Here is a 26,469-nt window from a genome sequence, read left to right on the forward strand (position 1 = left end):
GACTTCAAACATAGATTTTCATTGCCTCAGTAAGCTACGAGGAAAGAAAGTAAGTATACAAATTTATCAGCTTGCCTAAATGACCATAAAACTTGAAGAGATAAGATTAGGTGTAGGACTAGAAGCACAGATCTCACTCCTACTCATACTGTGCTTGAAACACCATTCTGTCTAGCTTGAAAGGAGCTTTGTACACATCTGTATTTTTACAGTGAGCCACAGCTGTCCTTACTAAAAATCAATCCCAGGCAAGAAAAATAATTTAACTGTTCTCAAAGTTTGTGGGACAATGCAAACCTTTCAATGAAAACAAATAATTAAGGTCAACAAACAGGTAAAATCTGTTTCTCTAGCAAATTCCACATGACACTCTGAGTTTCTGCAAAAAGGATCAAATGACACAATGCAACCTTAAGGAGTTTCTATCATCTGACAAGGGAAAGACTGATTATCCTTTAGGAGACTGTATGCTCTTTGTCTTTCAGGAAGAGTTGTTTATAGAGGGCTATATACTAAACCGAAAAGCCTCCCTTTTCGTCCAAAGGTTATCGAAGCAGCCTGCTACAGTGTGTGTGTGTAAATGTGCACAAGGATAATTTCCTCTCAGAAAGGACAAACAGAGAAACCTCTCTGTCACTCCACTAGCACAGACGCCAAAGCATACATGCCCCTCCCTTACGTTTCCTGGATTTTAACTGCTGCTAAATCTGGCTGAAAGTAGGTTTTAAGTAATTCATCCTGCCAGACTGACAACCCCTGTGAACACAGCGGCTTGCGTTTGGAAGTTGGAGTACAGCTCCTCTTCCACATGAATTCACTTACCTGAATAGTTTCACACTACACTCCACAATGAGCAGGAATGGAAGTAGCTTCCTTAGCTATTAGATAAATTACCCTACTGCACAGCCAGTAGCTGCTGCCTTCTAATGATGGCTGTGGATATCTGGAATTGGATCAGACCCTCAATTATTAGGGAGTGTGGAAGAGAACAGATGGAGAGCATAAATTATACATCCATAATGGCAAAACAACTGACAAAAAGCTGACAGTGTTAATTCTGTTCTTGTTGGTAATAAGCTGTTACATAAAATGTTGTAAGTCAAAGTCAACACAGAGAAACAAAAACCTACCCCTCTCACGTCTCTTATCTGAGGGTTAAAAAACAGGTACTTTTCACAAAGCCTGAACATTTTACTAAATAAAGAATAATACTCTGCCCTGACTGAAATTATCAATGCCTAAAAATTAACAAAAAAAAAAAAAAAAAAAAAAAGTGAGAATTCCCATAAATCCCAACTAATCCTACACTAAAACCCCAGGGTACACAAAACAAGATAGTTTTGCAACTATGATATGTCAGCACTTCCTCTTTTGACAGTCAATAACTCAAGTAAGTAGAAAATTAGTTTCATACAAAAGCAAATGTTTACAATAAATTGCAACAAAATAAAATTTCAGATGATAATGTATAATCAGAACTATGATCTTGGTACAAATTACAGCTAAAGAAAATAACTTCTTATTCCAGCCAAGATCTTAAAAATTAATCCAGGCTAGCACAATGGCATAACAACGAGCTCTGTATTCAGAGCATGATGTGAAATATTAAGGAAATTTCTAGACTGAATCGAGACCCATCTGTACATACATTTACCTGGAAAAAAAGATGTTTCAGAATAGGAGTTTAGAAAGCCCTGCACCAAATCATCCGGAAAAGAGACTGGACTGCAATTCAGACAGAACTTTTGTACAAAATGCAGCGCACTGTACTTTCAAAAGCAGTTATCCTGCAAAAGCCAGTTCCCGTCACTGACCTGCAAAAGAGCGGCGCTTTATGTTTAGCTCATTGGACACTCGGACTTCAGTGCACAGCTTCAGCATCAGTAACATTGTAATGATCATGATAATGCTTTGCCACAAAAGAGGGGATTCAAAACGCCTTCCAAACCTAAAAAAAAAAAAAAAAAAGAAAAGAAAATACATAAAGCATTTAAGCATGTGGAAAGGGAAATGCTACCAGCAACAGGTATGAAAGGCTGAGGAAGTCAAAGTCACCAGCCAAACCTGGATGCACATACAGTAGCTCAGAGCAGGAGTATCTGAGAACCTTATTTCAAGTGATCCTAGAGATTCTGAAGCCAGAACCTTAAGTCTTTGTTTCCAAAGCCAGCAGCAAACCTATTATTTTGAAAGGAGAACCACATTCATGAAGCGGTCAAGTCAGTACAGAGAGACCAGAGGGTTATGCCACATTAAAACCAATTATGTGTGCTCTCCACATACACACTCAGTAGATTCCACATGGACTTCTGTGCAAAACTTACCTTTCTCAATTTTTCAATTTTTAATGTGAAGGCATAAAGACAATAGAACTCTCCCTATAAAGAAATAAATACCTACAGCCCTGTCTGCCTTTAGACATCTGAGTGGAAAGACCAGGTCTGCAGAACACACCAATTATTTCATTAATATTTTTCTTATTTGGACCAAGATTGGCGGAAGTAAGGGAAGTAAGGAAGTACAAATGATGTTTGATGGGGGCTTCTGAGCACTTCGTGTACAAAACAGAGAGGTAACTTGTATTGTGGCCAGTCTTGACTGAAGAGCTTACTTTTATGTGATTGCACAAAATCCTGCCACAGGAAAATGAGAACCCTTCACTGAAGAGCAGTGATGCTTCAAGCTCCTCTTGCTACATTACTTGATGAAAGCTCAGCAATCCCCACCACATGCTCAATAAGTGCATTACTACAGTCACTCTCTGACCACATCACGCTGACTGAGTCCTAAGCCTCACAGGCATGGCAACTACTGCCCTCTTCTTCTCGGATCAACAAAACATACGCGTAAGAAATACATCTTCCCAAACACCAATCCCCAAAACAAGTCTTGCAGGTAACACCTTTAAACTAGGTCACATATACAGGAAAACAAACAGCTGCCAGCTGCAGAGCAAACACGACATGGCCTACACCACACTACCTGGGTAACAAGACTAGAGGGAATACCAGTGTCAGGGACCACTGTTGGGTTCTTGACGCTGTAAAAGTAAAGCCAGAACACTCATTTTGCTCTGGGTCATGGACATAAACACCACTTCAAGCTGCTCACCCTACTCTGCATTGATATTAGGGCCTGCCAAAGCAATACTAATCCAGTTTAAGACTCCTCAGGTCAGCCTGAGTCAGGAGCACTGTGAGATGTAAGCCCTGCAGGGAGAGCGTGCTATTCCATGTTCTGCTTACTTTCTGCCTTGCAGACATTATTCCTGTCTTTGCCTAAGCAAAGCCTCCTGGGAGAGGAGGAACATCAAAGTAATTAAAGTATGTTATGAGAGAGAGATGAAGAGCCTTAGGATACTAGAACAGGCTTGCAGAAATGAACAGCTTTGAAGTCCTGGGGTGAGGGGTTCACCACTATTATTCTGCATTTTCACCCCATAACTACAATGCTGTGTCATAAAGTGAACAGTGACACTTTGAGTATACAGGGAACTCAGACTTCATATGTCAGACTACACTGTTTACTTTGTTTGTAAAAACAAAAGAACTCTTTTTTTCCTGTACTAGTCAAATGTACAAATAAAGGGAGGGAGGAGCTTACATTTTATCAGCACTTCCACAGCCTTAAAAAGACTAATGCATGTTCAGGGTGGTGAAGACAAGAGAAGTGAACATTCAAGCCAGAGCAGAGACTAACTACTCATTGAGAAAGCTACTTAATTCCATTGGTACGATTCAATCCTGCTGCCATAATCCTGCTATTCCAGTCCTAGGCCTACTCAAAATAGCAAATGCCAATTGTGCAAAAGAAGCCTAAACTAGACCAAACACAAATGATTTGCTTATATTTTTTTCCTAAGACATCTCTGAAAAGAAACTGACTGTTGTTGGTGCAAACAGATCATCATCGCCCTGCTTCCTCCTACACTCCTGGATGCTGTTTCAGCTTCCACCCGCTGGATGCTATAGACTTTTCCTGTTCTTTGGGAAGTTACAGATTCTAGGCAACGTGGAAAGCACACAGGATATTCCACACACCACCGTGGCCATGACAGACAGCCCACGGTAGCAGCACAGCAGCTGTCCTGAAAGACGTCCCACGGAATTACAGAATTTAATCAGTAGGAAGGACAAGAAACAAACTAGTTTTGCAACGGGATCTTTTCGTATGAGTTTCTTCTTGATACATACACTTCCAAGACTTATGGTAAACATCCCAAATCAAGTTCTTCACTTGGGCATACAAAATTCCACTTTACTTTCTGCACAGAAGAGAAATGCATTTTATCCCTGCTCTCCATCACTTTTAAAAAAGGAGGAGGAATTGAGTAATGCTTTTGCTCTCAATATCTAAGCAAGATTCCACCAGCAGGCCATATGTAAGGCAATCTTTCAAAGTTCTAGTCACTCTGTCAGCTTGATTTATAGCATCTTCCCACACTCTCCACATGGTAAAAGCTAGCAAGATCCATTTTAGTAACAGAAGCCTTAAAAGGCGTTTCTCTTTTTCACAGAAAGTCCTACAAACAGACAGCACTGCCCCACTTTCTGAAGCCAAAGCAACACTGGACAGCAGAAACCTGATTCAGTAGAGGCACTGTAGGCGTTACAGCAACTCCATAGTTCTCATCTTTTCCCTGACTGTCAGAACTTCTTCCCACAGTTTGTCTTAAGGCAACTATTTTGTGAGAACAACTGCAAAATTGGATGGTTTTATTTTCTGTTGTTTGGATTTCTGTGGTATTGCTGTATAAGGGTTAGGACAGTGGCCTGAAGAATTGCATCTTGAAACCTCTAGAAAGAATATTGTCTTATTGGAAAATATACAAACCATATTATACTATGACATCCATTTTATGAAATGCAAAAATAAAAAAAAAAAGTCCAAAAACTTCTGGGAATAGCAGGAAGCATAAGTACTTTTGACTGCACTTACTCAAGATACAAATCAAAATGCCTACTGCAGTTCCTTTTCCTCTAGCTATTTATTCTGATTTTAATATTAAAAGAAATCATAATTTATCTCATCATAAGCTCCGTTTTAAAAAAGGGCGAAGAGAGGGGGAAGAGACAGAGAAATCACAAGTAAGTTTTTCTGCATCCTCCACCCCCAACTGATTATACAACTCTCACCCGCCTTCTTATTCCTGTTCTTGATCATGACAATGCAAAGCTACTCAGACTGCAGGCCACATGAACCCAGAAGGTGTGTCCATCTTGGTCACAACTGAGCTCATGTGCCACAAGGGCACTCTGAAGCCATCCTACAACTTCTAAAACTGCCTAGGACAGCTTAAACAGATAATTAATCACTTCAAAGCTCAAGCATCAGGTTATCCCTTGAGCAAGAAAACAGAGCTAATTCAGAAAGTACAGCAAGACATACGCTAACAAAAATGTTAATGAAGAGTTTAATTAAAAATGCAGAGGGAAAAAAACTGCTATCAGATTTTTTTGGAGCAGGCCATACAGCTTCACATGTACCAGAATTACAAAGGCACTGAGTTTTGCACTGCCTCTCACTCTCTGTCCAGAGCACAGATCTTCTCCAGACTGACCACTCCAGAGAAACAGTGACTATGGGGCTGGAGAAGACAGACAGAAGGAGCAGTACTGACAGTGGTGGAAGGACTAGAACAAAGGAACAGCTGATGCAATAATAAATCATGTCCAGCAGCTATACTGGCACCCCAAAATAAACATTGCTTTGATGCGTTATATAAAATTGTAACAACAGATTACCACTAAAAATAAAGTTAACTTGGTAGCAAGTTCAGTACAGCACAAAATCTACTTTCACACTGGTAAACAGACCCTGCTGGGTGATGCTCTAACAACAAACTGTCTACTTATCAATTTTTTTTTTTTAATTTTGTTTTTTTAAGAATCCTCTTTAAAAGGGCCCAAGACTTCATCAGGGTCAAACTTCTAGTTTCTTTTTCCTAAACAAAAGCCATGTATGCATAAACAAAATGAAGTAGAATCATGCCCATTGCTATACATACACAGTTTTTATTCTTGCAGACCAGCCCTTTCCCAATGTTGTTACACAAAGTTCTGGCATGTAACTTGTTACTGGAACACAGTAAGGCCAAACAAACATAATTGAAAGCAAAAATGTCTCTTTTAAAATGACATTTTGAGACATCATGTAAAAGAGAAGCATGAAAAATTACTTAATGGGTAATGTGTTACTGTCATCTCTGGCAAGCTAACGTTCTTTGAGCACACCCTGAAACTAAGGGATTAGATGCAAGGAAGACAAGGAAGAGAGGTACTGCACTGAGACTTCTTGACTTGAAAAGATGGCTTACCATTGGAGACAGTCTAATTGGAGGAACCGAATTTGTGAAAACAGCTAACTCAAAACAGGATTGTTATCCTTGATCTCAGCAGTACTTTGTTCATTGACTATTGTCACAGTGCAATACACCACCTGCAAGTCTATTGACACATAAAATACGCCAGAAGATTAGGAAGTAAATACACTACTTGGAGGGGATACAAAAGGTCAAACTTCACCCACTGCAAAACCAGACAATAAAACAAAACAAAAAAACCCTCTGAGATAAACAAGTACAGTTACAGGAACATGTGGAATATGTCGTTTCACAAACTGAAAACGAGGGAATTGCCCCCATAGCTGAGGTGAACAAGTAGAGACAAAGGTGAAAGGTGGGACTGGATCTGTTCCAAGTGACAAAACACAGACAGACCAGCAGTACTCAAGAGTGAAAATACAGATGCAACCTGGTATGAAAGGCAGGAACTGTCTGTTCTGTAAGCCTCAAATTCAATAATTTGAGGGATTCAGGGAAAATTCAGGGAAAATCTTGAAGTAACAACAGAATTGAATTATAGAAGTGTCTTTGAAGTTAAAACTAAAACAAACAAAAACCACAAACACCAGCCATCCTAAGAAATAATTAAGCCCTGAAAAGCAACTCTATTAAAACTTTAAAAAGTGTAAGGTCTACCACTTTAAGTATTTATTTTTGGATCACAGTGGAGGGGAAGTCAAGAAGCATGACTCTGGCTCAAATCATGTGCTTACTAACCAGGGGTAATGAAGAGAAACTAAACCCAATTGAAAACAGCAGCTATATGGCAGTAAAGTTTTCAGAAGTGAGATGTGGATTAAAACTTGGGTTTGCTGAAGGGAAGGAAATCCCAACTGGTAAAAAAATTATACACAGAACAGAGTTGCTTATAGGAACAGTTCTGTTCTGGCATCAGAATGGATTTAAATGACTTTATAAATTTAAAACGAAATAAACAAAAACCTTTTCATTCCCTCCAATTAATATTACATACACAACTAAAATAATTCTGCTGTTTTGTCATATTATTGAGATTGTGTACCAAGTAACGCATCAGCCATAGCTGACATTAACCAATTAATGCAAAAATTGAATTCCTAAGTTGCTCTATGGATGCATTTTAACCATGTTCACAGAAATCAGAGGCTCTTGCTCTATTATCTTTCTTTAATCATCCATATGCCCAAGGATAACATCCAACCTCAATGCTGCTTTCATGACTTATTGGTGTTTATAATTAACTACCAGGGATGCCCCATTTTTTTAAGTAGACGAGCAAAATATTCTCTCTCAGGGAACATTTAATTATCATTATGCAAATATTCTTTTGTCTTTTAGTTTCTGCAAGTACAGGCAGCAAGGTTTCTGCAGGCTCATGCCTACGTTTCCCCATAGAGTGGCATGTGCCAGGTGAAACTATTCCCTGCCAAGCTCCAAGATGACCCAGGGCCTACACAGTGCTTGTATGTGTCAGGGAGTGAGACCATTATGTGGCTTAAATAATTACAGTAAAAAAACCACATACTCCTATCAACATAACTGCATTCTCTCTCTTTTGAAGTGTTGACAAATCTTTTAACGTTGATATAAATTACAACTTTTCATTACTCGCAGTATTTATTCCTCTGCACATCTCCTAGCCAGGTCTACTTAAAGCCAATTAATATTAAAGATCTTTCATAGTCTTCCATAGTCTGTCTCAGTTAAGAGATGCAGTCACCTGGGTTACCTAGAAACTGCCAGCGTCTCCATTCAGATGTAAGTACTTTGCATATTTTGACTACCTTTGGTGGAACAAAGAATTAGACAATTTCTATTTCTCAAACTGTTAACTCAGGCTTTTAAGTTCTCCTCCCCCTGACAGTTCCTCTGCTTCCTTCTGCTCTCTGCTTTCTCCAAGAGCTGCTTTTCTCCACAGGAAAACACAGGTCTAATGCAACAAGTAGCTCGGATCTAGCAATGACTTCTCCGTTTGACTGCCAGCTTGTGGTGCCAAGAAAGGGTCCCTTGTTTTCCCACTCCAGCACAGCACTTACAGTCACATTTTGCTGTAGAAGAACCCAAGAAGCCATTATACAGAATGAGAGGAGCTTTAGAAAGAAACTGGAAACGAAAAAGAGGGTGCAGCCTGTCACCTATCAGTTCTTCATGGATTACAAAGCAGTATTTTGTAGTCAAAATAGAATCAGAGAATAACTGTTCTTAATTGCAGTAACTTCCCAGACCATTCAATCTTTGGTTTCCCATGTACATTGCCAGTGTTGTAGCATCTCTATTATTAGAAGTAACGAGGAAGATGTTAATAGAATGAATTCATAGAAATCATACCCTAATAACATCTTCTTTGTCCAGCAGCACAAGAGCTAAACATAGAAACAAACTTGCTTTTAAATACTGAAACTGCTGTTGAAAACAAAAGGAATTTGCTTTGAAAGGCAGCCCACCTTTTGCCTGCTTATCCAAGAATTAATATTTTCATCTGTAGTTGTGCATGAGAGTTCTACAAGTGAAACCCCTCTGAAGCCAGCTGGCATCCCGGGAAAACGCAAGAACATATGGCAAATGTTCCAGTGTCGTTAATGCCAACTAGACACTAGAATGAGCATGCGGGGATGGAGGCTTTCACTCTGAGAACGGAGCTAGAGGGGCAAGGGAAATGTACAATACAGTCAGCAAGAAAAAAGACCTGACTTAGCATAAATCTCTTTACCAACAAGTTAAAAAGTTACATCTCGGAAACCAGTGCACTGATAATCAGATTTATTATGGCAAGGGGAACAGACCATGCTTCCGAGCCCAATTCATTCTACTTAAAACAGACTCACAAACTGATGGAAAGACAGTATTTTGATCTTCAGCGGGGGGGGGAAGTATGTAAAACACATTATTTCCCAAATATTCCAATCAAAGCTTTACACCTAGCAAGTAAGCATGAATCTTCAGAACCGTGCAGACACATCACCAGCTTACCAAAAAAGTATCCGCAGAATGTTGGCGACCAGCAGCACCAGGCAGACGTAGGTGGAGAAGCCCTCGGCGTTCTGTGTCCGGCGGATGTCTCGGTACTGGGGGATGTAGGGCACCACGCCGCCGAACACCATGGCCCCCGCGGCGCCCCACGACACCAGCTGCTGCATGGGCACCAGCAGCCACTCCAGGCCGCCCGGCTCCATGCCGGGGGGGCGCGGGGAGGCGCTCAGGCTGAGGGATGCCCCGCCGCAGCTCTCCGGCCGGGGCCGGCTCTAGCCGCGGGCGGGCTCCTGGCCGGGATGCGGCACCATGGCTGCGCCCTCTCCCGCGGCGCCCAGACCTGGGGAAAGGAACGGGGCGTCAGCCTGCCTCTGCCAGGGACTGCTCCGGCCGCTCTCGGCCGGGCGCTGCCCAGCCGGGACCACCGCCCTGCCGCGGGCGGGTCGGGGCCGCCCCCGCCCACCGCTGCACAGGGGAAACCCGGCTCTGCCACGGCAGCCAGCGCCGAGCAGATCCGCCAGCGGCCGGGGAGGGCACGGACACACGGCGCCGCCGCCACCCCCGCCCAGCCGCCCGGTCGGTTCTCCGAGGGGGCTTCCCCGCCTCCATCACCCAGCCGCGCGCTCCCCGCCCGGTGCATCCCGAGCCGCGCGAACACGCGCGTCCGTCCATCCGTCCGCCCACCCGTCCATCCACCCCGTCCTCCCGCCCCGTACCTGCTGCCGCTGCCCCGTCCGCCGCCTCCATCCCCGCGGCGCTCCGCGGGCGGGCAGTGCCGGCCCCGGGCGGCCCGTGACGCCACCGCGACCGGCCGCGCCGCCGCCAATGAGCGCCGGGGCCGCCCCTTCCTCCGGCGGGGAGCGGCGGCGATCGCGGCCCTGGAGCCGCGCTCTCCTTCCTCCTTTTCCTCCCCGCCTGCCGGCGCCGTGCCGCCCCCCGCCGCTCCCTGGGGCACCGCTGCCTGGCCCCCGCACCGGGGCGGCCCTCGGACACGCACCGGGACAGGGAGAGGGGTGCCGGGCTCGCTTCCCCGGCCGCAGCTGGGCGCCCTCCCCTCCCCTCCGCGGGCCCCGCTGAGCCGCCGCCCCGGATCCTGCTCCCTGTCTCCGGCTTCTTCCTTCTACCCAGGAGTTACGAAAAACTCCGTCACGCCTCATGGACAAAGGGGCAATGGCTCTAAACTGAAAGAGGAGAGGTTTAGATTAGATGTGATCAAGAAATTCTTTACTGTGAGGATGGTAAGGCACTGGAACAGGTTGCTGAGAGAAGCTGTGGATGACCCACCCGTGAAGTATTCAAGGCCAGGTTGGATAGGGTTCTGTGCTACCTGCTCTACTGTAGGGTGTCCTTCCCCATGGCAGGGGAGGAGGGGACGGGTGTGGAACTAGATGATCTTTAAGGTCCCTTCCAACCCAAACCATTTGGTGATTCCATTATGATTCTGTGATTTCCATGGCTCTCAGAACCGTAGTCACTACTTACCTACACACAATTCAACTAACCAGCACATCTTCTGTACCAGAGAGGGGGTTTTCCCACAGTGGTATGTATAAGGGTGGCGGGGGAGGGAAAATGTTGCATCTTCTACCCAAAGTGACCAGTGAGTCTATACTGCTGGTTGCAGTGGACCAGCTGCACACAGATGCTGCAAGGAGATGGACACTGCATCACTGAGGTGATGGCAAACTTCAGCCACACTAAAAAGGACGGATCATCCACTGTGCATCCAAGTGGCTGCACAGCTGTCCTCAAAGCTTGTTCTCTGGGTTCCCCATAATACTTTCACAGACTCCTACCTTTTAAGTACCCCTGCTTCTCATCCAGTAGGTGGGAAATGAGATGGGGTTTCCCACAAATGTGTGATGTATTACTGTGTCCTGCAGCAGCAACTGCAAATGGTTGTTGTGAGGCTTGAAGGGGAAAAGGAGCTGAATTAAAAATAGGAGTGTCTGTTTCAGGGCTCTTGGAAGGCTTTTGTTTACTTCCTGCATAGCAGCACCTTGCTCAACTGCAACCATTTCTACCACCAGGCAAGTTCTTGCAGTATACATGCAGCACATGAACCTGCACATTACTGCAGAGTGTATTTGTCAAAGACCATTCTTGGGGTACTATCACACAGACATCCAAAACACCCTCCTACAAAGATGAGGTAACCAGTGATAACATTAGGACTCACATTTCCTATAGGGAAGCAGTAGCTCTGCTACTCAAACAAAGCTGTTAAGCCTAGTCTGTAACAACTTGCATACAATATTAAGATTCTAAAGTATCAACTGGAAACAGACAACCACTTTAACTTAGGTTGTTCACCCTTACTTGAAACAGTAAGGGTAAAAACTCTGAATTACAGCATGTTGCTGTGTGAACATAATTCAGTTTTGGTCACTAAAAAAAAGTGTCCTGGTTGTTTAGTAGTCAATCCATGGATGTAAGGTAAACTGATCAGTGAGTGACACCAGACACGGGGTAGGGGGAGGAATGACAAGTTAGCTCAAACTCCTCAAGATGACCAGCTGCACAAAATCTTGCACCATGATCAGGGAGGGCCCCTTCAGGTCTCGGGATATTGTAAGCAGCCAGGGGCAATTTTCTTTGGCAGTGGTGCCATCCCGAGGTGCTTGCTGATTCCAGTATAGCATCCTACCCAGCACACAGAACATCCAACCACAGCAGACCCAGCAAGCCTCCAGTAGGAGAGTGCCCTGGAGGAGCTTTATCTAAAGCTTGGGTGATAACAGGTGTTTGAAGAGAGTCTTGCTTCATCAAGGAAAAGTTTAGCAACCTGCAGGTCACATGAGAATGCTCAGCCTTGTGAGGCTTCATATCAAACTAGATTTCTTTATCTGGTAGATAGTGACTGAGAGGGAGCTAAGAAGGACCGCTTTCTTGGTATAAAAGCAGAGACTATTGTAGAAACAGTACTGCTTCACTGCCAGACAGCAATCCTGTTTCCAAATGAGGAGAAAAAGAACAGGTGCATTTATTTTTCCACACAGACTTGCAAAATTCCACCATTAAAAAAAAAAAAAAATCTGTATTTGCTCAAACTACATTACCCATTCAGACAACAGAAGCAGACAAAGTTTCATACCAGTTCTTTGAAGACTAATATTAACCTATTTAGGACAACTGCTGTAGGAGAATTGAAATTGAGTATGTGAGCAGCTCTAGTCACCTTGTTATGAAATAGCTTGCATCAGTTAACATTTCGATGACAACATAATCCCCAAACCTCCAAACATAACAAGAACTTATTCCAGATTAAGAAATCTGATTAAAAAATGTTCCTATACAATCTTTGGATACAGTTTAAGCAAGCTGAAAGTGGTGAACAGACATAGCATGTTTACAAAGGGTAACATTGGTAGAGGTGGTAAAAATAAGGTTTAGTTTTGCAAATAGGTCCACTGACTTAAAAGAGTAAGCAAAGCACCATTTCTAGAGTTGACTCCAGGTGGCCATATTCCTAGCAGGACAAAAGGCAAACAGGATTCAGGAATCGACCACCCAAGTTGGACCAGTTTCAGGACAAGATTTAGCTACCTCTGCAGTTTTTTAAAGGAGGAGGAGGACAGCTGTTGGTGCTTCACTTGTAGTTACTGCAATAGCAAAAATAGCAGATTGCTGCGATTCTCCTAACCAGTCTGTTGTTCTGTCAATTGATTTTGAAAGATGAGTATTAATATTATTTTATAGTCTGCATTACAGGAATGCTGTTGCACTGAAGCAAGCATAGCAAGTCCCTACAAGATGTCAGCTCAAGTGCAGATAAGCTCTAAGTCACTACTTGAACACCTTGCACAATAAGTGTTTTCATAAGGATGATGTGAATTCCTACAGTAGCCAAATTTCCTTCAATTATCACATTATATCTCAATCTACAACTACAACCATGGGGAGATTAAAAAGAAATATTCACTGCACTGTTCATAAAACAAGTAAATGGGTCTTAAGTGCCTTGAAACTGGCCATTCCTACCATGATGCATTATCACTAAATCAGCGGTCCTCATCTCTCCATTTCTTTGATTTTCTACAGCAACCCTTACGCAACTGCTGGCAGAAGCTACCTCCTGACCCCTTCTAACACTGAGAAGCCTCTGTTTTGGTAACTGATAGACAGAATCAAGCCAGCATTAATAAGAGATACTGTTTTATTGCCCATCTTAACCACTTTTTATTTCTCCTTCTGTGCCGGTCTTTGTAAACAGAGCAGTGAATATAAGCAATGATGTGGAACACCCACCAGCATGCAAAGGAACAACCTCTCCACTTCCAAGGAGGACCTCTGACAAACATGCCCAGCCTACAAGCTCATCTCTGGGCCATAGTGACATGCCTTGCACTGGGGAGCAGGAACCAGGGCTGTGCAGGCTAAGATGATTAGAGTCCTTTCTGTACTTGTACTGCTACCATCTCCACAGACAAACGGAGAAAAAGCCCTAAAGCAAACATGCCAAAGCAGAAATCAACCTGACAGCTGGCAGAGATACATGAACCCCTCTTCAAACCATTACAGCTTTGAAACACTGGGCAAAGTTCAGGTGAGTGGAGAAATAAACAAACAGCAGTCCCAGTTCAACTTCTTACTTGTGTAATATGTATTACTGCTTAACCCACAGCCTGCTCTTCTGTCAGACAGGTCCAGCTGATGCCTTTGGCATGTCCCATGGCCTCAGTAGCTGGTTGCAGCAGAGGAGCTCACAGGCAGCACCAGCCATGGAACCAACCTGCGCATCCTTTCCCAGCAGTGAAGCCAAAAGTACTCACCTCAACATCCTTTAGGAGTGGAGTTGTTTTCTCTTAAGAAAATATGTAATAGCTCAAAGGACCAGAAGCGAGGAACATCTCCACAGATGGGATCTGCACAGTGTGCCATGGGAAAATACCATGTAGGCTCCATTCCTTGCTGAACCAATGCATCACACTTGGCATCAGAAGGGACATAAGATCTATTCACGATCTAGATTCCTCTTTTTATTCTATCTTATTAAAATGCCTACTTTATTAAGCCATTGCTTGTTGGACCCTACTTGACGCAATATAGAAAGAGCCCTGCAGCATCTCCCTCTCTCTCTCAAAATATTTATAATTACAGAATCAGTGTGTCCAGCAAGAAGTGGCTGATACTGGACAGTGAGATGGGAAAGAGGGAGTGTGGTGGGATGACCCCAGGCACCAGTGAAGCCCCACCACCACTACTTGCTCACTCGCTCTTCCCAGCAGGATGAAGGAGGTAATCAGGAGGGTGAAACCATAGGAAAAACACTCACAAATTGACATGAAAGTCTAATAGGGAATAGAAAGAATAAAAGTAAGTGATGCAAAGAAATCACTCATCAACTCCCACTTACAGACTGATGCCCAGCCAGTCTCTGAGCAACAGCTACTTTGGAAGAAACTTCCCACCCCCACCCTGGTTTTATTGCTGAGTGTGATGCTACGTGGTCCAACACGTCCCTTTAGTCAGCTGGAGTCAGCTGTCCTGGCTGTTTACCCTCTCACCCACCCCCCGCCCATTTGCTAGGGTGGGGGCAAAGTGAGAAACAGAGAAGGCCCTGACGCTGTGCAAGTACTGTTCAGTGACAGCTAAACCACTGGTGTGCTGCCAACACTGTTTTGGTCACAAATCAAATACAGCACCATAGAGGCTGCTATGGAGAAAGTTAACTTCATCCCAGTCAGAGCCCACACAGGGCGTGAAATGCAATTTGGGAAATGCTTAAACTGGCTGTATCTCTGAAGAACAAGTGAGGGTGCAAACGCAGTGTCTAAAGTTTCACAAGAACTATCCCTAGCCTGCTCTGACTCATTTTCTCTTCCTCTTGATGAAGCTGTGGAGTAGCTTGGATATATACAGAGATAAGAAAAATGATGGAGAAACTATAGTTTCATCATGATTCAAAATACCAATACATGACCTGGAGTCAGTAGCATCTCAGCACCCAAGCTATCTTTTCTTTCTCTGTTCTAGGACAAGGACAAAGTGCTTCTGATGGCATTTACACACTGTAACACAGTCATGGTTTGTTTCTGTTGAGATAAGCTCAGCATCTCTGGTACACAGAAGAACATCTACACATAAGAACAGAACAAAACGAAATTTATGCTGCCCTTACCAGGAGCAAAGAGTGCAGAAGGGAGAAAAAAACCCTAAAGACGGACATTATTGCATGAGTAACACTTGAGTCCAAGACCATAATCTAGATGAGACAGACACAAATGATGCAGTCTGATTTTTCTGAAACCCCAAAGAGATGCAGTTACAGTTCCTTTTTGAATAATACAGCATTTATCCCAGAAAGACAATTAACATCCTCACTAGTCCTCTGAGCCCCTCTGGCCAGCCCCAAAAGCAGGGGCAGCCTTGGGGGCCCATGCCACTGCACCCCTTCCCGTAGCTCTGCAGGGCCAAGTCTCCAACACTCTTCTGCTCAGCTGACACTTCTGCTAGCCTGCGCTGACAGTGTCCCTTGGCACCCTCCGGTCCCTCTCTGTCCTTGTAACTTCAGACGCCTTTTGCCAGGCATGCTTGAAATACGCACCCACAAAGTCTCCCGCTGGCAAACAGCCCTGTGGAGCACTAAATGGAGCAGGGGTGGGAGGGCCTCCTATAGCATCCAAGCTGCATAAAATACCTGTCATACTCTTAGCAGCCCCCCCTCTGCCACAAATGTCTCGCAGAAGAAGCAGGCAAGCCACTGCCAGTCAAGGTTTCAATCCTAAGAGCATATTTGCAATGGTTCATTGTTTTAGATGAGAAAGGGGAAGTTTTTCTCCCAACAACAACAACAACAAAAAGCGAAATAATCAGATTTCTACACCCTTTGGTTCTTTAATTACCCAAACCTTACTGTTAGAGCACGTGTCCTACACTTGATATTCCCCAGTGTTATTCTCCATATTCTTCCAAATCCACCCATGTTTTATGCAACCATATGAAGTCCTTTCCAACAATTTGAGGTGAATTTAAACTGCCTGTACCAGTTATCTTCTCTGGGAAAAATTATCTCTGAAGCTGTAAGGAAATATGACCATAGCTGCAGTTTGCTTACAGGAAACTTCACCCATGGTACTTTACAGTTTCTGGAAAAGCAAAATGTGCATCTTCAAATGAACCATTCCCTCCTTTGCCCAGCTTCCAGCCTCTTCAACACAGGCTCTTTTTACAAAATATTTTTGAAAAATACTCTTTCCATCACATACCCCACCACGTGCCACGTTTAATCTCCGTGTACAAGCACTCATTCTGCACCTGGAAGAGAGCCACACCAGGCTGTGGGATCTGAACACCTGAGGTCAGACTGCTCACTGTCCTTGTGTTGCAGAGGCTGCCTCGTTTTGCCCTCACAGCAGAGACTTGCCTGTTACACACTGTATTTTCTTCGAGAAAGCTCCCATGTAAGGAGCAAGGCCGCATGGTGATTTGAACACAGGCTCCACATGCAGCATCCAGAATGCCAGCAGTGGGCCACCAGGACAGAGAAACAGACCCCCACTCCCTTTTCCACCAGGGACAAACACCCCCAGCTCCCTCCTGCAGCCTTTCAGGAGGTGAACTGCTCAGTGAATGCTCCTCCACCCTCACTGTCCAAAGACAATGGAGCAAGGCTAGAGCAGAAAGCAGCATTAGAAGCGTCATCTCTTATCAGCCATGTCTGGGAAACATAACTAGAGATTTCTGGATCACCATGTAATAATTCTGTCAACAACAGCAGCAGCAGCTAGGCACAGGATTTCACACAGTCAAGAATTACACAAAACCAGCCTCTGCAGTCACCTTTCTGCTGCTCCTACATTTATCCCCTCCCTTCTCCTCACTTAATAGGGAAAACTATACCCTGTTTTCTGTTACAGCTACATGATGCCCATAGTACACACTGAACTTCTGACAAAGATTATCCTTAACCTTGACAGTTTTCTTTCGGGAGAAGCCTGCAGAAAAATTTCTCTGTGAGAGGATTTGTGAGCTGCAGTCCAAAAACTGAACACTTCTGTTAAAAGCAGAACACCTTCATCAGGGATCAGGTTTCTCAACTGCTGGGATTGCCCTTTTCTCTTCAATGATACAGAACCTGAAATCTGAACCCCGAGCAAACATCCAAGCTTTTAATATTCACCCCAAATTACTTGTCTTTCAGAGGAGCACCAGAGCTGTCTGACACTACTGACTCGAATGCCTTTTTCTCTGCCTGAGGCATTTGCACTTCACTCACCACATCTTTCCACGCTTTTAAATAACAACAACTTGTTACTTCTACTGATGTTACCATATGAAAGAAAAGTTATGTCTTCACCAGGAAGTATTCCAGTGGAACAAGCTCCCAGTGAAGTGCATCCTACTGAATCAAGAGATCAGATAAATGTTAGTAGTTTGCTGCAAGAACCATCAGCACCATTTAGGATTTCAGAATATAAAAGCTGATGACCTAGCAAAGCCAGACGTTTTTTGTTGCACACTGTGTCTCTCTGAATCACAACTGTGAAGTGACACAAGAGAAGCTACCTGAAAGTGATGACTCAAAGACCCAGCCCTACAATTTGTTAGCAGAAACACCATGACTGTGGTGCAAGAACTAGCTTGTACTTTTCTCTGCAGAGGAAACTTTTACAACTGGCCAGGCCTCTGCCAGGAATCAAAAAAAAAAAAAAGGACAAAAATTTGCAGTGCAATTTGCATCCTGCCTTCTGATTTACAGCCAAATAAGCTGCCATCATGGTTCAGAAACACTTCCCTTCTTGTCTCCTTCCAGGACTAAATTTCTTGTTTTCTTTCGTAACACACATGTAATATTAGGCTTCTCTTTGAGGCATCCTTTCTCTATCCTCACCTCTGTTTCAAAGCAACCCCGAGCCAGACATGGTTGGAGTTATGTGACCAGAGGATACCCAACCCCGGTGTATAAAACCTAATTTGTCAGCAAAGAGGAAGGGGAGGGATTTTATGTAACTTCCAAACAACAAGAGTAATGCACTTCTACAAAACAATTCTTTTATCGCTCCACACCACAGGCTTTTACAGCTGGCATCATCTAGTAAGTGGCATTGAACTTGGAGCTTAGGACTATAAATGTTTAAATATGCCTTTATTTCCTGTCCTGCTACCCTAACTTCTCGTTCCACCAGTGGAGGGACTGGAATTTCCCTAGGAAAGAGCAAGAGAAACATACTTTGGATACCATTTCAGTACACACTGGAAAGAGTTCACAGCACAGGCCTGCAATTCTGAAATAGGATGGAAGCAGATGGCACCCCAGCCTCTAGGTCACCCTATTTTTTATTTTTACTTCATGTGCTTCATACCAAGAAGACATATTTAAACTGAAAGTGACTAAAGTCTAAGGTTTTTACTGAAAGAAAGTAGTACAGAGCATATTTTGGCATGGAAAAAGAATTTCTGTTGTCAAATCTGTTTTGCTCCTTCCTCAAACCCCCTCAATACCTGCTTTTGCATTCATTGGCAAAATGAACTTCTTGTTATCCTTTTAGTAAATTAGGTATTCTTTACTTATTGCAGTACATACTCTTATGAGCAATGGTAGTGCTGCTTTCTGACTGGTTCTCAGCTAGCCCTTTGCTTTTGAAACAAAACAAAAAAGTTTTTGCTCAGCTTCCCTTAGTTCGTGGGTGCATGTCTAACACAGATTACTGTTTTTAAAATATGGCTCATCTTACATTTCCAGATTTCAGAAATGTATGCAGCAGCCCAGCTCTGAACTACTGAGCCCTCTGAGGAGGAAGAGGCTAGAGTACAGCAGAGCAAAACCAAGCACACTAGTTCTGTTGTAAGTAAATTAATTGTTAAGCACTCTGTTTGGCCCTGCCATTTGTCTCCTCTATTCTTAGGCTTTCTGAACTTCAGAACTTTTCCACAGCCATTTTTAGCTTTACAGACACTTCCAATTTTATTTCATAAACCCAGCTGTGCACTATTGGTCTAATTCAGCTCAAAATCTGAAGTAGGAGGGATATTCAAATCAGCCACCGAGCCCATGAAATAAAAGAACCAGAGCTCTGCAGAAGGAAACGCATGTTGAAATATTTTCTTCAGTCTCTTTAACACTTTTAATTGCCTGTTCTCCACTGCTATGCCACCTGGATACTATAATTTTGTTCTGACCCCACGGACCTGCCTCACAAAAACAAGGAGCTAGTCACAGAAAGCCTTTATAAAATCATGCTTGTTTTCAATTGAACTATAACCTGGCCATTGCTAAAATGTGGCTCTACAAGGATTTAGTGGAATTTCTGCAAATTGGTTGGATGTGTAATGCTTGCTCCTTTGCATTTCCAGCTGGCTCTTTATCCCTGCAAGCTCTTCACTGCAGATGGGACTCTAAGGTTTTGTTCAAGATAACTAAACATAAGCAGACAGAGCCACTTCGACTGCCTCTGGGGGAACATACTGCTGCCTAAGAGGGAAGCTTTCGTAGCTGTTCTGGAAGGAGGGAAAACCAGGAAGACTATGGCTGTTATCAGAAGTAGAAATGAAAAAATAGTACAGCTACTATCTAGCCCTTAGGGAAAGAAGATTTATTAGCAACAAATAAACAGGTAAGAAGCAACAACTGTTTATTACTTATGCAACAGAACAAAAAAGCTATGTGGTTGCAGCTAATGGCTACGTGCAAAAGCAAAGCTTATCTATATGCATAATATTGTTCAAATTATTTTATCTAGAGGCTTTCTAGAGCAGTAATGCTGCTAGAGCACTCAAGCTCTGCAAAACTTGCTTGATTTTTCTTTCTACAAGAAAGGCAAAGAGGAGAACCTGCAAGAGTGGGGAGGTAAGGATGTAGAGAGGAGAAGCCACAATTATGGGAAGCACACAGCAATGCAGAGGTTGGCTTTGATGCCAGAATTTCACCTCAGAGATTTAACACACCCTCTCAAATGAGGTGGGGAAGTTCAAGAAGGAAGACAATTAAGTTTATTAAGAAAGATTCTAAGTGGTAGGCTTACAAGAGATAATCTTTCCAGCAAGTGAGGTCACTTCTAACTCAGAAGATTTCTGTGGATGAAGGCACGTTTGGCATATCTATAAAGTAATCGACTAAGGAAATCTATTGCCCAACAGTGATATGCTCCTAACCACACAGGCACAGTAAATGGAAAACCTCTTCATTTACATCAGGCAACAGTTCCAGCACTCAGGTCATCTGCATAAACAACACACCTCTGCAACAGATGCACCAGGAGATTCTTATGCCGCGCAGCCCGAAAGTGCAGGGGTGACCTACATGCTGTAAGAGGTGATTCTCGCCGATGCCTTCGGTGTTGTCTCGCTCCACACTGGAGGAACCTCAAAGAACTTCAACCACCACGGTATTTTTACCGTATTTTACTCCGTATTACAAGACTAGTTACACAGGGAAAAGGAGACAAACCTTATTAAAAACAAAAAACCCACCAGACCTATGAAATTGTAAGGCCTCTGTAGATCAAACCTCGCCATCCTTACTCGGTTACTGACGTGTGGAATTCCGGTCTCTTCGGCAAATACAGGAATGGTTATCTAAGGATTCCCCCGCTCCCCCTCGGGAGGGCCGCGGGGCTTCCCCCGCCCGCCTCCCCGCTGAGGCGGCGCCGGGCGGGGCCGAGCGCTCGCTGCCCGCCCCGCCTCGCCCTGTCCCGCCGCCGCGACCGGGGAGGCGGGCCGAGGGTCGCGGCTCGGAGCCGTGGCCGGAGGCGATGGCGGCAGAGGCCGCCGACCCACCGGGAGCCGGGGACCTGCCGCAGCTGGTGAGCGGGGCCGGCTCTGGGGGGAGCGGGGCCGAGCTGGGGCTGGCCGGGCTGGGGGTCGCGGCCCAGCCGTGGGTCTGCTCGTTCGGCCGGGCGGGAGGGGCGGGCAGCCCACCGGCCCCCGCCCTTCTGCCTTCACTGTCTTTATTTCCATACACCCCCCTCCCGCTCTGCAGGCGGAAAATCTGCTGTGTCGGCTGCAGGATCAATTTTCAGGCTCTGACGGAAAAGTTAACGCTGAGAAATATCCTCTTTGGAACGCGGGGTAACCTGCACCGCCGGAAGGACTGCGGCTCCTGCGGCTGGGGTCCCTGATGGGGGGAGCTTTGCTTTCAACACCGGGATGGCCTTCTTTCCTAAACATCAAATTAACGTGTAATTATTGACGTTGCTAAACACCTATGGTGTAAAATCAGCGGAATTGCCCCCCCCCCCAAGCCCATTTATTTATCCCTTTTATCCCTTTTCTAAAGAAAGGAATCCCCAGAAAGGTTTTACTACAAGTCGCTAAGTTAGTTTCTGTTCGGCAGTTCTTTCAAATAAGCTTCAAATTATGTGTAAAGATTCTGAAGGTACATTAAAAAAAAAAAAATCTTCAAAAATGCAACTCAAATCAGCCAGGTGGTGTTGGTTTGAAAACAAGCTGCTGGCCGCCTGAGCGGGGCAAGGTGAGCCCTCAAAAAGAGAAACTAAGACCTGAAGGGGCTCTGAGCTTTCTCAGTTGATACACTTAGAGAAACTACCTCTGCTTTCTGAAACTGCCCATTAATTACATTTTTTCTGAAACTCTACATTTCAGGAAGCGGCTGCTGTAGTGTAAGAGAAGAGTAATGTTTTAGCAGCACTTGTATTCTGATTGTGTAGGTTAATGGTATGTTATCACCTAAAAGTTCCTCAGAAAGAAAACAGTCTTTTAGGCAGAAAATACTCCAGTTCACTCCTGAATATACACAAAGGCTTTTGGTATTAAAAACTTCAGTGCTTACCTGATGCAAGAAAGTGGGATTGTCTTGTAAAAATATAACCTTGGGCATACCCCATTGAGCATTAAACGTGGATAAGATGCTGAGACATCTGAAAAAAAGGTGCTTGTTTTTCTTACCAAAAAAACCCAAAACCTGTAAAATTATAAATAAGTTATCTTTAACTTTTTACTGGAAGAAATGGGCGAGCGCATCAATGACCTTGAGAATCGTGTTGCTGACCTGATGACAGAGGCTGGGATAGAAGAGAACACTGACGAAGACTTGAGAGTAAAGAAACTTAATTAAGTTTTTCTGTATTTTATTTATTTCCACATAGTATTGAATGATGACCAAGAATTAGCATGAAAATAATGTTTATATATTTATGATACCTGCATTTACGTAAATTTGAAAGTGTACTTTTTAAAAACATATTTAAAATGATCTTGGATTTCTTTTTGCCAAGAGCCAAAGAATGCTACTAGTTTTACAAAAGAGGAACTGCATCTTGCTGTGTCTGTTTCAGCTGAGTGCCATGTAGAGGGGGGTAGTGCAAACTAATCCCAAGGATGTAAATCGAGGCTGTACATTTGTAATGAAATGCGTGTGCCCACCATTCCTGTCTCTCAGGTATGCTAACCTAGCTGACCGAGGATTCTCACTGGTACAAATTTATGTACATCTGCTTTTAAACCTGCCTCAGCTTCCCAGCGTGGCTCAGAGCACACCTCTTACATGCACTCTTAGTATTTATGAGACAGCCTTGCTTCCGTGTTCTGTGGATGCAGGTGATGTTGTCTTCCTGTTGTTGCACTTTCCTGATTCAACTTGAGACACATCAATTATTCTTGTCATTGAGACTGCTTACCCAGTGAAAGACAGAAATGTCTGAAAATATTCTGAAGTAATTTTGGCCTCTACTCATTGTGATGCCTTTTTCGTGATAAGCTATGAAATAATTTTCAGAAACACAGAAAGACAATCTACGAAGTTGTATTTAACTGTACAGAGATCTCCATATTTTCAAGCTGAATCACATTCATGAATAATTAAATAACCTACTTACCGTTTCTTTGCAGCATTGAAAGGAGGATGTGTTCAAGAAACACAAAGGCAGAACAGCACTGCATTGACTCCAGGAGTTTACAGTCAGTGTCACATTGACAAAAAATGTCAAGGGAAAACAGTCATGTTTGCATCATGTAATGATAGAATCTCAACATTTTTTTTTTAAACTATTTCCCCAGGAAAAAAAGTAGAATGATGTGTTTACTTCTCTAAATGTGGCACTGTATTTCCTGGAGCTGAAGAACTGTTAGTTTCAGAGAAGGCAAACCCACTATTTTGGATAGAGAACTAAATCCTATATAGTGAACTTAATCCAAACAAATTTTTTCAATCTATGAAAATGTATTTCATTTATTTTAATAATATTAAAATAATAAGATTTCTTTGTTGCCTTTTTACCTTTAATGTTCTCAGAATAACAAGATCCTTCTAAGACAAAAATTTTTATTTGCACGTGCCATCTTCTTGCTTCTTTAAATGTTTTACATCACAAAATGCACCTTATTTGACGTTACTACAAAGGTGCCTTTGCAAAACTTCAGAGGTCAAATGAATATAAACCATTCTGCACTAAAAGAAATTGCAGTATATGCACAGAGTACAGATGCTCAGCTGTTACTCTTTTCACAAGCCCACCCAAAGCCATACACCAGTGCAGATGACATCACCCAGGTATGCAGATTGTGCCAATTTCAGTGTTTTAAAATGTTAGCTGTTTTAATGAGTTTATTTTATAGATTTTGAGGTAATGAGGAATTCTAGTTGTTCCTGGATAATTCCTGAACAAGATGTGATAGTGTCAGAGAAAATAGGACATCTGCGCTAACTTTAAGGTTGTTGTACACCAAAACATTGGCACCCTGCAGGAAAGATTTAGCTTGAAATGTAATGGGAACCTTTTACCATAAATGCAGAAACTGAAGCATTGCCAGGTGAATACGTAATGAGGAATTAAATGCACATATTAGAGTCTTCATTAAAATCAAGAAATCATTCCAATCAGTTCTTTAGACTTGCAAGCACTGTCACGCTGTGGGGAAAAGCTGTTGTGCTGAAGGACAGGCTGGAGAAATGAGCCATTAGGAACCTCATGAAGTTCAAAGGCAAGGGCCAAGCTGGGCTCTGGGACACAGCAGTTGTGAGGGGCTGGCTGGCACATTGCTTTGCAGGAAAGGAGTGGGGTCTAGGGGAAGGGTGACTGAGTCAGCGGGGTGCCCTGGCAGCAAAGGCTGCAGCCACTTGCTGGTCAGCATTAGCACAAGCAGAGCCAGCAGGTCCTTCCCCTCATTCAGCTGCTGTGAGACCACACCTAGAATATTGTGTCAATTTGGGGGCTCACCAGGTCAAGAAATGTATTGTGAGGGAGCTATAAAAGAAAGCCATTAAGATGTGGTGGAGTACAAAGCATACAGGGGTGTGAGAGAATTCTGGAATTCTGTTAGCTGAGCCTTTAGAAAAACCTATGGTTTCCTGCTGCCAACAACTACCCCCTATTAGAGCATGGGGAAAACTTAGAGGACTCTTGGAGGTATTTTACACCAGAGTTATTTGAGACAAGCTGAAACACAGAAAATTCCAGCTAGATACAAGGAACCTTTTTCTGTTAGGAAGGTGCACTGGCAGCAGAATAGGCCTTCCAGAAAGGCTGAAGAATCTCCATCCCCAAAAAACCACAGAATCATCAGGGCTGGAAGAGACCTTCAAGACCATCTAGTCCAAACAAAATACTTAACACTGGACACAGTCCAGGGCAACCTGACCAAGTGGGACCTACTATGACTTGAGTTTAGTGGTCCCTTCCAACATAAATGATTGCAGAATTTCCACTGTTGTACTGGGTCTACCTGAGATAGAGTTCATTTCCCCACAGCAGCCCTCACAGTGCTGTGCTTTGCATTGGTAGCTAGAAAGGTATTGGTAACACACCAGTGGGTGTTACAGCATCAGCACTGTAGCATTCCTTCCCCAATCGATGGCAAGATACTGGGAGGGGACACAAGTAGGCCAGCTGACCCACACTAACCAAAGGGATATTCCAGACCATATGACATCAGCTCAGATATAAAGGCTAAGGAAAAGAAGTAGGGGGGGCATTCATTATTTTACAGAGTTCACCTTCCTCTGCATGCTGAAGCCCTGCTTCCCAAAAAGTGGCTGAATTCTTGCTAGTGTGAAGTAGAGAATACATTTTTTTTCCCTCTTGGCTCGTGTGCACACAAACTTTCGCTTTTGCTTTACTAAACTGCCTTATCTCAACTTACGAGTTGTTTTCCATCTTGTTTTCTCTCCCCCGGTCCAGCTGAGAAGGAGAGCGATAGAGTGGCTCAGTGGGCACGAGCCAAGGGCAACCCACCACAACTGTAAACCAGATTAACTCCTGCAGGAATTGGGACCCTTGTGTTTTACTTCTGTGCCTCATTCTAAATCCTCTAAAATACACTTGACGGTAAAAAAGCATATTCTGCTTTGTCTTATGACAAACTGGACCAAAAAGTACAGGTATCTCATTTCTGCATAGGCTGGTTTGGTTTTTAATTAATCCTCTGTATGCCTGTATCATTTTAAAAAACAAAAAAACACCCACAGAACACCAGCTCCAGAAGTTGTCAGAAAAGCAAACAGAAATCTCCAGAGTCATGCCACAATGGAATCCAGTCCAAATCTCCTGAGTATATATGCATTTTAGTATACCACCAGACAAACTGGAGATCGAGTGACAGAAAGCATGGCTTGTGGTTTCTTCAACTGCTGGCTGTGCAGCCAGCTCCAGAACTGCAGTTATGCTTTGGCTCTGCAGAATCTGCTGAGTACTTTAAACTGCCTCCTGTGTGCACAACCACCGCGTAAAAGGAGTCGTCACCACAAGTCAGTTAAGCTGATGGGTGGGCGGTGATGTGCAAAGTCATGGAAGATGTTTTCTCTGATTTTCATCAAATAATAATTACCTGATTTTTGCTAAATGTTAATCAATGCACATTAGAGTTTTATTCCCATTTTTAGTGGATACATAAGGCTAATATGCTACGCAAGGAAATCCTGAGAAAAGTGATAAGCCTTCATCTTCCAACATTATGGATTTGCATCCGATTACATCTGTTTTCATTCAAAAATTTAATTAGCTGAAAAAAAATTAAAAGTGAATATGTGGAACTCTCACTTTATTCTTTTAAAAAAGCTGTCGTTTTCCTGGACATTTGTGTAACAAAAGCAGACAAAAACACTCAAAATGTTTTTCCCCAAACAGGCTTTCTGTGTACAAAATACATAATACCAAAAGGACAACAAAGAGTAAAGTCTTTAAAAAATAAACCCTCAAATATTCAGCTACAATATTACTGCAGTCAAGACAGTTACGGGCTTTGAGTCTTCTACTTTTCAAACAGAATTTAAACCTTTTAAA

General features: G+C 43.4%; 2 protein-coding genes across 4 annotated transcripts in view; one reads left to right on the plus strand and one right to left on the minus strand.

The window, feature by feature from the left end:
* The window catches only part of SLC66A2 (solute carrier family 66 member 2), a 60,372-nt gene extending 50,301 nt beyond the window's left edge, over positions 1-10,071 (minus strand). For 2 of the 3 annotated variants that reach the window (XM_050308831.1, XM_050308827.1), the window contains exons 1-3: positions 10,009-10,062; positions 9,293-9,632; positions 1,815-1,948 (exon numbers count right to left, since the gene is read on the minus strand). In XM_050308831.1, the coding sequence (XP_050164788.1) occupies positions 1,815-1,948; positions 9,293-9,495 (337 nt within the window). In that variant the 5' untranslated portion in view covers positions 9,496-9,632; positions 10,009-10,062. Of the gene's footprint in view, positions 1-1,814; positions 1,949-9,292; positions 9,633-10,008 lie in introns of all 3 variants that reach the window. The other variant, XM_050308838.1, reaches the window with a different exon arrangement.
* A 10,894-nt stretch (positions 10,072-20,965) lies between these two features.
* HSBP1L1 (heat shock factor binding protein 1 like 1) lies at positions 20,966-23,452 on the plus strand. The gene is given in 5 exon segments (XM_050308855.1): positions 20,966-21,036; positions 21,213-21,242; positions 21,244-21,280; positions 22,192-22,289; positions 23,081-23,452. Coding segments are annotated over 5 exon segments (222 nt in total). The 5' UTR covers positions 20,966-20,985; the 3' UTR covers positions 23,087-23,452.
* Positions 23,453-26,469: the final 3,017 nt, after the last annotated feature.

This window comes from Myiozetetes cayanensis, unplaced genomic scaffold (genome assembly GCF_022539395.1).
Source record: "Myiozetetes cayanensis isolate MyiCay16 unplaced genomic scaffold, myiCay2020 scf1, whole genome shotgun sequence".
Classification (NCBI taxonomy): Eukaryota; Metazoa; Chordata; class Aves; order Passeriformes; family Tyrannidae; genus Myiozetetes; species Myiozetetes cayanensis.